This window comes from Myxine glutinosa, chromosome 3, assembly GCF_964187855.1.
Source record: "Myxine glutinosa chromosome 3, kmMyxGlut1.1, whole genome shotgun sequence".
NCBI lineage: Eukaryota > Metazoa > Chordata > Myxini > Myxiniformes > Myxinidae > Myxine > Myxine glutinosa.
In genome coordinates, this window is record NC_136263.1 from 191573746 (window position 1) to 191587744 (window position 13999).

General features: G+C 46.8%; 1 protein-coding gene across 5 annotated transcripts in view; it reads left to right on the forward strand.

Moving 5' to 3' along the window:
- The window catches only part of LOC137424099 (protein PRRC2C), a 190575-nt gene that overhangs the window by 136831 nt on the left and 39745 nt on the right, over positions 1–13999 (forward strand). For all 5 annotated transcript variants that reach the window (XM_078774907.1, XM_078774910.1, XM_078774911.1 and 2 more), the window contains exons 24-25: positions 13480–13722; positions 13835–13915. In XM_078774907.1, the coding sequence (XP_078631033.1) occupies positions 13480–13722; positions 13835–13915 (324 nt within the window). The remainder of the gene's footprint in view (positions 1–13479; positions 13723–13834; positions 13916–13999) is intronic.

Sequence of the window (13999 nt, forward strand, 5' to 3'; positions counted from 1 at the left end):
GTTATTTTGGAGCTTACGCCACCCGCCACCAGGTGGGTTCCGGTCACGTGGTTATCTTGCCGTGCAAGCATCTCTGCCGTATATAGCTGCTGCTTTGTTTTCGCATTTTGGTTATTTTGGAAAATTTCTTAGTTTTAACCATGGGTCCTAAGAAATTGAGTGCCAAGGGCAGTACTGAGAAGAAGAAGAGGATGATGTGCTTGGATATAAAACACGCAATCGTCGAAAAACATGAGCGAGGTGTGCGTGTTGTCGACTTGGCGAGGCAGTACGATCGTAGCAGTACGATCGAAACATTTTGAAAGGGAGGAAGAAACAAACCTCGTTGGACAGGTTTTTATTGAAACGCCCTGCAAGTGAAAGCGAGGAAAGTGTGGCGAAAAAGGCAAAAGTCATCTCCTCCACCTCCGCCAGCATCTTCGTCTGATCTTCAAGGTAAATACACTTAATAAAACCAGTTTATTTCTTTACATTGTGGCGGACACGGAAGCTCACTGGCGTGGTGACATCATTCCGCGCACCGAGTGGGCGGCGGTCACGCCGAGGGGTAGGCGTGGCCTCAGGATATACACCGGGCGCGCAGCCCGGAGCGCGCCAGTGTTACAGTGAGCTCTTGAATAAAGACTCTTACAAATTACCGCGTTGTCCGCTTCCTCCTTGTTTACAAGCAGCGCGCGTAACGCCGCTTATTATGTACAGCATATACGAGGTCGTGCTTGTTTATACATTATTTGTTATTTATAAAGTACATTTTTCTTATTTAAAAACACGTAACAAAAAAAATTGGTGTGGTTTTTTGGGGGCTGGAACGGATTAATAGCATTTCAATGCATTTTAATGGGGAAATTTAATTTGAGAAACGAGCAAATTGAGTTACGAGCTCGGTCACAGAACGAATTAAACTCGTAAGTCAAGGTTTCACTGTATATATATATATATGTATGTATGTATGTATGTATGTATGTATATGTATGTATGTATGTATGTATGTATGTATATGTATATATATATGTATGTGTGTATGTATGTATATGTATATATATATGTATGTATGTATGTATATGTATATATATATGTATGTATGTATGTATGTATATGTATATATATATATATGTATGTATGTATGTATGTATATGTATGTATGTATGTATGTATATGTATATATATATATATGTATATATGTATGTATATATGTATGTGTATATATATATATATGTATATATATATGTATATATATATATATATATATATATATATATATATATATATATATATATATATATATATATATATACATGTGTATATATATATACATGTGTATGTATATATATATATGTATATATATTGTTACGGATCGTGGATTAGATGTTATTTACCGAGCGGTGGTATTGCCGCGACCTAACAATTCCCCCGATTCTTCCCCAACTCACCCGATTCCACCCGACGTTGACCTGGTCGCGCTATGCTAAATCAATGATGGAAAAGACACAACGACTGGGATAAAGGAAACGACGCAAGGGGGTACAGTTCTCAAGACCTCCGGAGGAGGATATAATTGGTGGTGGAGAAAAGGGGTAGATTACAAGGTAATGAGGTAAAGCACAGAAGAGATAGGCACTTAGACACAATCTTATCTATCCCAGACAGACCACAGACAAACGGAACAAGACTGACTTACACAGGGATTGATGGCAGGGAAGGACAGGTCGGTTGATAGCACAAGGTGCACCTTGGCTCAGGGACAGGATAAAGCGCGGTCCAAAAGATGCAGGGAGGTGTCACAGCGCTCGGAGGTGGCGTCCTTCTTGCTTCAAGCTCAGCGCGCATCTGACGTCACCTCCCTCCTCCTGCGCATGCTCAGCGGGGAGTGACACGCCCTCGGCTCGTTGGCTCCGCCCCAGATGGGATCGGTCCGCCGCTTCTATTGGGTGCGGGGGGTTACCGGGCTCCGCCCTTGATGAGCTGACAGCGAGCCCCTACCTGGTAACCCCGTCGAGCACATGCTCGATGGCGGCTCGTTGGAAAAGCATGGTGCACTCCCAACACCCCCTACCAACCAAGCCGGAGTGAGGACGCACACTCCCCGCGCCGCCGCCGTTGTTGTCGTTGTTGTTGTTGAACCGTGAGGAAGAGCTGCGGGGAGGTATTGGGAGGTCCTAAACTTCCTAACGGTGCCATACAATCACATTCTGGTGCAACGAAGAGTCAGAATTAATGGAAACGAGTCCTTAACTGACATAGACTAAGAATAACTAGCAAGATGTCCTATAGTTGTCTACGTGAGATGCGGTGGACCTGGATGCGACATTTAATGGGGGAAATAGGGGAAGGTCGGGTCTACAGAGTGTTGTTTACAGGAAATGGGACTAGGGAATGGGGGATTGGGGATAGTTGGGAAGTATGGAGGAAATAGGGGAATATTTACAAGCGGATATGGATGGATGCCAATCTCATATCCGCAACATTGCACCCTTCTCTACCTCGGGGCGTCCCGACCCGATAAATTTTTACCTACATTAGTGTGGCACTCAGATGTAGTTCCCTCTACTATTAACTCAACCCTGAGTGCGACAGTTTTACAGATGTTCACAAATGAGTAAATATGTCCCCCTGCGACGTTGCACCCTTCTCCTCACAGAAACACACCCACAGGATAACCGAATCGCGGAAAGAATCCTCAAACTAAACATACAGCCGGTAGGGAGCATCATTTATACAAGACTACACTGATATTTACACTACGATCCAGGACCTGTTCTTTGAGGAACACATGCAGATGTTATGCATAGAGAGAGCACGCATGCCAGCATCGATACACCAACCCACGAGTGCCCTGTGGCCTTACGGCCTTTAATAATGTGCAGAGCACCCCATCCAAGCACCAAAAGCACCACCCCATACACACAGTCAGCACCATCCGGTGCACCAATAAAGTGTTCATAGTCACCGGTGGTGTCGCAGCCGGCCGATGCTCTGCTGCTGGTCTTGCCTTCTTGAAGTGCACTTGGCCTTCTGGCTTCTTTAAAAATAAAGAAAGGCGCCAACCGTGTCCATTTCTGAATTGTGGCCGTCAGGGGGCCAACTATAAGTGGTTCACCTGTATGGCATAGGTGCCACGTTGACCCAGAGGTCCATCCACGGGTGGTGCTTGCCCGCAAAAGAACTGCGGTCCATGGTGGGCGGCCACAAAAATTGCGGTCCATATGGTGTATCGATCCAGGCAGCAAGCAGCGAAAGTACAGGCCCACAACTGCAGAGCCAGCACCTCTCTCTCTCTCTCTCTCTCTGCCCCAAAGCCAGATCCTCGGAGGTGGGAGACAAAATAAGACAAGTGAGCAAGGTGGTAAGGGCGCAAAAGTGCACGCAATACAAGGTAATGCACACTGGGGGCACATGGGAACCAGGTGAGACAGGTACGTTCTTACCGTACGCCCCCCCCCCCCCACCAGGTAACCTACATTGCCCCTCCCTTACGCCTTACTGTATCCACAAAACACAACACTACCCATAAACATCTACTTTACACATCAACAACCGTCCCTACTGTCTTCCCCGTTCCTCCCATAAACCAAATTCGTCTTCTCTCCCTCCTAACCAATCAAATTTGCCATTTCCAACTCTCATCAAAATTTGCCATCTCCAATTCAACATCAAAATTTGCCATCACCAATTCATCATCAGTCCCTCCTAAGGAGGGAGAGATGGAATCACCCCAATGTCTTATCCACGTCGTGATGCGTCTCACAAATCCACACAGCAATTCTCCTTTCCTGCAACACAGAACAAAGGAACACAGGTGTGGAGTCATCATCATCACCTCAGGTAAGTGGCTGCGTATGGTGCGACAGGTTCATCAATCCTAACTATTTCCTAAATGACTTTAACAACTTTACATTACCCGGGGTCTTTCCCTGCCAATCCATTGGCCAACTTACACTATGGGTTCTAAAAACCAATTCCCATTGACCAAACTGTGGTGCTTCTCAATTTGGGGTCTCACTCCCCCGATTCATCTCCCGGTGCCCTTGCACAATTTCTGGGCTGTGACGTGTAGCTCTCCCAGCAGGTCTACCCACCTGCACACCTCCACCACTGTAGTTGCCACCCGAGCTTACCTGCTCCTCACCCTAACCTAACTAACTGGGGAAGGCCCTCTCGCACTCTCACCCCCTCAGTGCCCTCTCTGGCACGGGCTGCCCGATCCACACCCGGGATCCTCAGGCACCCACTGACACTAACGGCTCCCAGAGCCCACCTGCGGCCTCACCTGGCCGACATCCTCACAGTGGTGGAGTGCCCAAACCAACTACACACACTAACAGGCTACACGCCCAGCCATTTCCACAACACTAATGCACCCATCCACAATACCACTCTGCATCCGCACCACAAATGCCAATATCCAACCACAATTTACCTCTACCTTCTAACTATTCTTTAAACTACCCTCCCCGGGTACTCGTGAAAAGGGGTCCACTCTTCCCCCATCCACACCTTCGCACCATGCACACCACTCCGTACCACTTACTCAAACTCTCTCCACACCACTCATTCCAATACTCCATGTACTCCACACTCCATGTATTTCACACAACCATTCTCCATACCTGTTGTTGCACACCTGTGCACTCATACTTGGTGCCGCCTGCACCCTTCTCTCCCCCAAGCGCATTTGCGCTGATCCACAACACTCACTACTCATACACTGCTCCACACACCTGTCCAGTTCTCACACAGCATCATCTCATCTAACTACTCCCCTCCGAAACTTGCGCTTCCCAGTTCGCCCTTTAAACTATTGCGCTCCCTCGTCATTATCATCCACTCTAATCTACCTGCGTCCCCACTACAGGTATCATTGTCACTAACTAATCTTAACGTTACCTAATGTCATCTTCGCTAGATCCCTACACACAATATCCTAACCCACCCAGGCTAGTTTTCACTGCCATACACCCCCTAAGCTAGCGCATTTGCCCCCTGTTTGTGAGGGATGACAGAGTTGCCATCCCACCACATCGGGCATCTCCCACTACCAATTTTGCACATCAAATTTCAACAAATCAAAAATTTGCCAATCACTACCCATCATCTGCCAATCATTACTGCCAATCCTTTGCCAATCATCAAATTTTGTTTTTCTAATTTCGGGGCCAAAACACTATCCTCGTCACCCGTCTACTTATTAGATCCTCTCGGTGCGCCAATTCCCTTCTAAAGCTCGGCTTCGTACAGCCGAGCAATGAACGCGGGTTCTTTGGTGCCGGCGGCTGGATGCGTCCGGCACTCAGTGCAGGGACGGGGGCTTACCCGGGCCGAGATCCCACGCACCACCTCGGCGTGGAGCCATCCAATGTCCCGATCTCGACCTGCCGGCACGTCTCAACAAAAAGTGGTCGCCATGACGACCCTTCCTATCGAGCTGCCCGCTCCGCCTAGTGGAGCACGGACGTGGCCGTTCCAAGCGAGGCCCAGCGTGGATCGCGTACGGCGGTCCTTTCGAACCCGCCGTGGCTCGGATCCCCGCTGGTTCTCACGGCACGCGAAGCCCGGCACGCACCGAGGGCCCGATTCGGCTAAAAGTCGCTCTAACCGCTAACCCGGTTACCGTCGATGCCTCACCTGGATGCTTACATGCATACGCTACCCCTTTCTTGCTCATACCTCCAGCTGTTCCCATGCTCCTCGTACCTTTCCTTACACACCTCGGTACACTCATTCCGCTCACAGCCTTGGTCACACACCTGACCACCGAACACTTTGGCACACATTCGTTGGTCGCACACCTCACCAACACACCTCTTCGCGCCCCTTCCTCGGTCACCTCCTCTGTGACAATCACAGGTGTGCTTTCACTCGCACACCCAACCACGTGCCTCACGACCAACTCAAGTGTGCATTCCCACACACGCTCTACCATTCCAGGTGTGCTTCCTTTCTCACCTGTCACAACCAACTCACGCTCCGTGTCACTCTTACTACTCTCACCTCCACTCTTGACAGCGCACTCTTTCCTCATGCACCCGTCCGTTACACACCTTTCTCGCGCACACTCTCCCGTTACACCCTCTGTAACACTCACCACAGGTGTACACTCTTCCTTACTTTTGACAGCGCACTCTTTCCCCATGCACCTGTCTGTCACACATCTTTCTCGCACACCCTCTCCCGTTACATCCTCTGTAACACTCACCACAGGCGTGCATTCTCCCTTTACACCCTCCGTAACACTCCTCACTACGCGCTTCCATGTGCTCCCTCGCACATGCGCTACGACCGACTCACTCTCGACAGCACCCTCACTCCTTGGCACACACTTTTTCCTCACACACCCCAGAGTCGGACTTTCTCGCACACCTCCTTTTTCGCACACCAGACCTGTCGCACACTTCACCAACGGCCTTTCACGAACACCCGGGTCCATCTCGACCCCCAAGCTTATTAAATCACCTGGCGCATCATACGCACGACCATATTGGTCACCACTTACACCGGGTCCTCTTTCTCTTCGCTTCTCCTCCATCACCTGCGAATCCCTCATCCGGTTAATGAGCACATCATCACGATCCGAACACAGACTTTGGACCAATTCTTTTACTTCCTCCTTTATCTCTTTCTTATCCTCTCTCCGTCGCTTCTTAATTTCGCTTACCCCTTCTTCCACTTCTTCTAATTTTTGCTTCACCTCTTTTATTTCCCGGTGCGTCTCCTCAAGCTCGTCCTCTAAGGCCACCTTGACCGTTTCTATGTGCGTCCTCACCTGCCGGTCCTTCGTCTCCATTACCTCTACCACCCTGTCCATTTTCCTCGTCAGGTCCTCATGTACCGTCTGACACTCTTTTTTAATTACCCCTACGTCCTTTTTCATCTCCTTCTGTGTCGATTTTAACCCCTCTATTACCGCCGTGTTCTTCTTTACCTGGTCCGTTAGTTCTTTTTGTCCCTCCGTCAGCTGTTCCACTCCCAGCGTCAACTCCTCTATACCACCTTGCAATTTTACAGTCCCCCTTCTCACCTCCTTCTCCATGCGCTCCTTACGGTGCCTCACCTCCTCGCGCACTCCTCCGACCTCCTCACTCACCGCTCTTCTGATCTCTTCTCCCATCACTTGCATCTCCTGCCCAGATGCCACCCTCATCTGCTCCATTTCCTCCCTGTGAGCATCCAATTTAGTTTCTACCCCCATTCTGACCCCCTCTATCTGCTGCCCCATTTTTTAACTTCCCTTTCCGCTTGGTCCCTCATGTCCCTCAATTTGCCTTCCATCCATAACCTTGATCTTTTCTACCCCCACTAATTCACCCCAGATCCACCTTGTTTGAAATTCCAACTTCTTTCCTGGAAATCCTGGCAGTGTCCATATGTTTATACCTCTCCCACCCCCCCACCCCCTTCACATGCCTCCCCCCCAAAGCCCTCTCCCTCCCACAGATCTCTCGATGTCTCCATGTCTCTCGGTCCCTGCTCTCAAATGTTGTGTTTGTGTACTTCCCCCTCTCTCCCCATCTTGTCTACCGCTCCCGATGTTATTTGTTTTATGTGTCTGTTTGTCTTTCTGTGTGATTAATGTTCGCTCCTTCACGAGCCTCGATCTTGTATACAAAAAAAAAAAAAAATAAAAAATAAAAAAATAAAAAAAAATAAAATAAAAAATAAATACTGTTTTCTAACCCCTCTAACCCATTTTTCACTCCCTCTATCTGATTCTCCTGGGCAGCCATTCTATTTTCTACCCCCGTTAACCCCTCCTGTATTTCCCCTAATCTATTGTCTAATTTCCCAAATTTCTTGTCTAACACCTCACCGGTACCCCTCGCTTCGTCCCTCATTACCCCCATTTGGCCCTCCAATCGCTCACCCTGAGCATCCATCCGGTTCCCCATTACCCCCATTTGGCCCTCCAATCGCTCACCCTGAGCATCCATCCGGTTCCCCATTACCCCCATTTGCTCACTCTGAGCCTCTATACTGTTTTTCAAACCTCCAATTTGGTCTCCCATTTGTCCCATAAGGGCCCTCATTTGCAGGAAAAAAAGGTTCGAATCCACCAACGGCGCTGCTACGGTCGCGGGCGCGGTCGCCGTAGCCATGTGCGAGGCGCCATTTTGCGCGCCCGTAACCTCGTGCGCGAGGACGCCATTTTGCGAACCTGCCGCCCTCACTGCTTCGCTCTCCTCATGTCCCTCAATTTGGTCCTGGATCGACCCTGCCTCACTCTCCTCTACCGGAACCCAGCCGTCTTGATCCGCCATAGCGCGACTTTCAAAATTCGGGTTTTTATTTTAAAACAAAACAAATTTCGGTTACTTGTAATTTTGAGCGCGTTAAGCGCGCTTCGGGTCCGATCTCACTCCTCGACACCAGTTGTTACGGATCGCGGATTAGATGTTATTTACCGAGCGGTGGTATTGCCGCGACCTAACAATTCCCCCGATTCTTCCCCAACTCACCCGATTCCACCCGACGTTGACCTGGTCGCGCTATGCTAAATCAATGATGGAAAAGACACAACGACTGGGATAAAGGAAACGACGCAAGGGGGTACAGTTCTCAAGACCTCCGGAGGAGGATATAATTGGTGGTGGAGAAAAGGGGTAGATTACAAGGTAATGAGGTAAAGCACAGAAGAGATAGGCACTTAGACACAATCTTATCTATCCCAGACAGACCACAGACAAACGGAACAAGACTGACTTACACAGGGATTGATGGCAGGGAAGGACAGGTCGGTTGATAGCACAAGGTGCACCTTGGCTCAGGGACAGGATAAAGCGCGGTCCAAAAGATGCAGGGAGGTGTCACAGCGCTCGGAGGTGGCGTCCTTCTTGCTTCAAGCTCAGCGCGCATCTGACGTCACCTCCCTCTTCCTGCGCATGCTCAGTGGGGAGTGACACGCCCTCGGCTCGTTGGCTCCGCCCCAGATGGGATCGGTCCGCCGCTTCTATTGGGTGCGGGGGGTTACCGGGCTCCGCCCTTGACGAGGAGCTGACAGCGAGCCCCTACCTGGTAACCCCGTCGAGCACATGCTCGATGGCGGCTCGTTGGAAAAGCATGGTGCACTCCCAACACCCCCTACCAACCAAGCCGGAGTGAGGACGCACACTCCCCGCGCCGCCGCCGTTGTTGTCGTTGTTGTTGTTGAACCGTGAGGAAGAGCTGCGGGGAGGTATTGGGAGGTCCTAATCTTCCTAACGGTGCCATACAATCACATTCTGGTGCAACGAAGAGTCAGAATTAATGGAAACGAGTCCTTAACTGACATAGACTAAGAATAACTAGCAAGATGTCCTATAGTTGTCTACGTGAGATGCGGTGGACCTGGATGCGACATTTAATGGGGGAAATAGGGGAAGGTCGGGTCTACAGAGTGTTGTTTACAGGAAATGGGACTAGGGAATGGGGGATTGGGGATAGTTGGGAAGTATGGAGGAAATAGGGGAATATTTACAAGCGGATATGGATGGATGCCAATCTCATATCCGCAACAATATATATATATATATATATATATATATATATATATATATATATATATATATATATATATATATATATAATACATACATACATACATACATACATACATACATACATACATACATACATACATACATACATACATACATACATACATACATACATACATACATACATATTGTTGCGGATCTCAACGTCGGCCCTTTTCCCCTTACCAAGGGGGAATTAATCCCCTTGTCTATGACTGACCGACGTGAGTCCTGAAGCTGCTCGGCACCCTCCGGAGAGGCAGGTGAGCAACCCTGTTCGCGACCGCGGACAAGGTGTTAATTGCCGAGCGGATTAGCAGCCGCGGCACGAACCATTAGCAGAAACTAGACCCGATTCCTATTGCGTTGGCCAAATCGTGCCACAGGAATTCAATTGGGAAAAGACAAGGACGAACGGATGTGAGGAAACCAGAAGGTAAGGAAGAACAAATATAATTTATTACTAATATTTACACAATTAAAGGAACCAAGGAGAAGGAAAGACACGAAAATAATTTATGGAAGGACCAGAAGACACAGTGCAAATACTAACTTATCTAAACAGGCTTAACTTATACCCCAGGACAACGCAGAAGACGGACGACAATCAGACTTACACGGGGAATGAAGGCAGGAACGAATGGCTGGAAGGGGAGGAAGGTTCAGCTGGAGCAGGAGAATGGTCGGGCCGGGAGTGAGCAGCCGCCGCCCCTCCGCAGGCGTGTTCGCACGGCGTCGTCGCTTTGTAGCCGCGGCCGAAACCGCTGTCGACGCTCAAAACTGCGGTTGGTTCAAAGCTGCGATTTGTTCAAAGCTGCGGTTTGTTCAAAGCTGCGGTTGAACTCATCCCTTCTCTGGTGGGGGCGTCGCGTGACGGGTTATATCGGGCCACACTCTCAAATCTTTGCGAACCTGCCCGATCGTTCTTTCTCCGCCCTCTCAAGCCAAACCCCTCGTGCTTGGTTGGTTGATCGGCAAGGGCTCACTCCTCCTTCCTATGACGAGGTGGAGACACGCCTTTCTTCTCCGAGTTAGAGCACGTGCTCAATGGAGGGCGAATGCAGTTGGCAATGCAGGCAGTTGGAAAATGGAGGTTTTGAGGGAATTTGAAAGGGGATCTACCTTATTTCAATTCGGTGCAATGCAGAGTCAATTAATGGGAAACACAGCCTTAAACTAATACACATAATAAGGAAATAACTATTTAGAAGGGTATATGGTGGCCTACGTGCATGCATATGGACTAACTAAGAGGACGACCTTTGACCTTTATACACAAAGCTGAGGTATTTACAAGAATTCATTACACTTACACAGGGTGATATTTACAACAATAAAAAACACAGGATTCTCAAATCCGCAACAATATATATATACACAGTCATGTGAAAAAGTAAGCACACCCCATGTAAAGTTTTGACTTTTTCAACATATTTCAACATACAGCTATTTGATCTTCATTTCAACAATATTGATAGATAAAGGTGATATAATATAACAAATATCATGAAACATTTACATTTTGTACTCCATTGTACAATTTAAATAAACGTAAATTCCAATTTTGCATGTGGAAAAAGTAAGTACACCCCTACATTTATCACTACTTCAAATACCTAAAATTAGAATCAGGTGCACCAGCTCATGTGCAAATGATTAGAACATCGTTAGAGAGGATCTTGGAGGGACCTGTCTTATTTAAACCTCAGACATTTCGTTTGGTTTGCTCTTTGTTGTTGAAGTGTGCGGCATCACCATGCCTAGATCAAAAGAGCTCTCTGAGGCCTTCAGAAAGGTTATAGATGCCTACGAGTCTGGGAAGGGATTTCAAAAGATCTCCAGACAATTTGAAATCAATCATTCGACTGTCCGGAAGATCATCTGCAAGTGGAGAAGATTCCAAACAACTGCCAACTTGTTCAGCCCAGGCTACCGCAGCAAGTTCAGCCAGAGAGCAGACCGCAAGATGCTGAAAGAAGTCTAAGAACCCCAGAATGTCATCACGGGACCGACAGGTAGCTCTTGCCACTGTTGATGTCAAAGTGCACGAGTCTACCATTAGAAAGAGGCTGCACAAATTTGATCTACATGGGAGGTGTGCCAGGAGGAAACCTTTGCTGTCCAGAAAGAACATCAGTGCAAGACTAAAGTTTGCCAATGAACACCTTGGCAAAGACCAGCACTTCTGGAACAATGTGCTCTGGACAGATGAGTCAAAGGTAGAGCTATTTGGCCACAGTACCAGAAGACATGTTTGGCGAAAACCAAAGACAGCATTTGACCACAAGAACCTGATACCAACTGTAAAGCATGGTGGTGGAAATATTATTGTTTGGGGCAGCTTTGCTGCATCAGGGCTTGGGCAGCTCACCAGCATAGAATCCACTTTGAATTCTTCATTGTAGCAGAGGGTGCTTGAGGATAATGTGAGGCCATCTGTTGGAAAGTTGAAGCTCAACCGAAGGTAGACCTTGCAACATGACAATGACCTTAAACATACCAGTAAATCCACCAAGGAATGGCTGAAAAGAAAGAAATGGAGGGTTCTGGAATGGCCAAGTCAAAGCCCGGATCTAAATCACATCGAGATGTTGTGGGGGGGATTTGAAACGAGCTGTGCATGCAAGAAACCCCTCAAATATCACACAGCTGAAAATTCTGCATGGACGAGTGGGCAAAAATTTCTCCCAGTCGATGTCAGAGACTGGTAGACAGTTATAAGAAATGCCTACTTGAGGTTGTTTCTGCCAAAGGGGGCAATACCACCGATTAGAGCCAAGGGTGTGCTTACTTTTTCCACATGCGAAATTTGCATTTATGTTTATTTAAATTATACAATGGACTACAAAATGTAAATGTTTCATGATATTTGTTATATTATATCACCTTTATCTATCAATATTGTTGAAATGAAGATCAAATATGTATGTTGAAATATGTTGAAAAAGTCAAAACTTTACATGGGGTGTACTTACTTTTTCACTGTATATATATATATATATAAAAATATATATATATATAATGGTGAAGAATCACGTAAAATATTTTAGTATCTGGATCTTCACCAAAATCGAGTCAACTTGTCCACAAAAATTATGTCCAAATCCATCAATAACCTTTTGAGATAACCTGCTTGCAGACAGACCACAACCTCTGTCCACCTTTGTTGGCATATGGAGTAATATAATATATATATATATATTTTTTGGTTAGTTAGAAGATGAAAAAACAAAAATTGTTAATGCTACTTCATTGTGTTCGAACATTCAAGTGTACCTTTCTGAAAACATGTACCTTGAGGTTTGTAAAAGGCATGCTTATTGTTTAAATATTGTAGAATCTCCTTATTGTGGAGTCTCTTCTTCCTGAACCTTCTCCCATCCCTATCAGAAGGATATGACACACCAAACATAAGGCAGTGTTGTTGTTTTTTTGTTTTTTTTTAACAAAAGTCCGGCAACAATGAAATGCACGAACAGGACTGCTCATCATTAATGTTTTTTATGGATGAAATATGTTTTATATCAAAATTGAAACTCTGCTGATAAGTCATTTAGCACGTTATATTCACGCCGTGATTTGGCTCAACACGTCCTTTCCTGCAAGATATTTGTCTCGGCGTTGTGCTGAACATGGTTCTAAGTTGCATTGGGGATTTTCTTTCTTTTCACTTTCTGGCTTGAATTTAAAATTACTGCAAATGTCTTCCCTTTATCGCTGATGTGCGTTTTCTTTTATTTTCTCACTTTTTAGGGGAGGAGGGTTAGGGAGGGTACTTCACAGCAAGTGAATATCCCTCATTGCAGGGCTGTCAATAATGTTTGGGTTTTATTGCATGAGCAGCCACTGCAGAAATGTTGTTTTCCTTGGAAGTCCTTTTTTTTTTTAACAATTAATTAAAAGTTTAACTTGTTTGTCTAATTTGGGATTGCTTTTACTTTCCAATTGCAAATTAAGTTTGCTTGTGCTGCAGCAACAACAACAACAGCAGCAGCGAGAACTCGCTTGCATGGACATACCATGCTCAGAGGAGCATAGGCCCGGCCCCATAGGGAAGGAACGGTCATGGCGCAGTCGACAGGCAAAGGAAGGCCATACGGAAGTCGACGAAACAACCAGGGGAACCCAAACTCAGTGTGTTCCTTCTGACGAGCTTGATGCCGAAATTGAAACTATGATTTCCGTCACAGCTCCTGAATTTACCTCCAAAGCCAAGGTGAAATTTTCTTTGTAATTCTTGCTTACAGAGCTTTGCTTCTTTTGTGGAATTTTGAAAACGTTTCTCATTGCAGTTGTCATTTGTCATTGTCGTTATTTGTGTGAATCAGTCTCTATACAGCACTTCAAACACAATATCGGATCACAGGCAGACTGCTGACTGCCTGGAAAATAGGATTGTCGCAGGGGTGGTAAGCAGGCCGAATCTCTTACATTTTAGTTGGCTTACTGTTTTCTTCTTGTGAGATTTGAAATGGCCACAAAAGATAACTTTT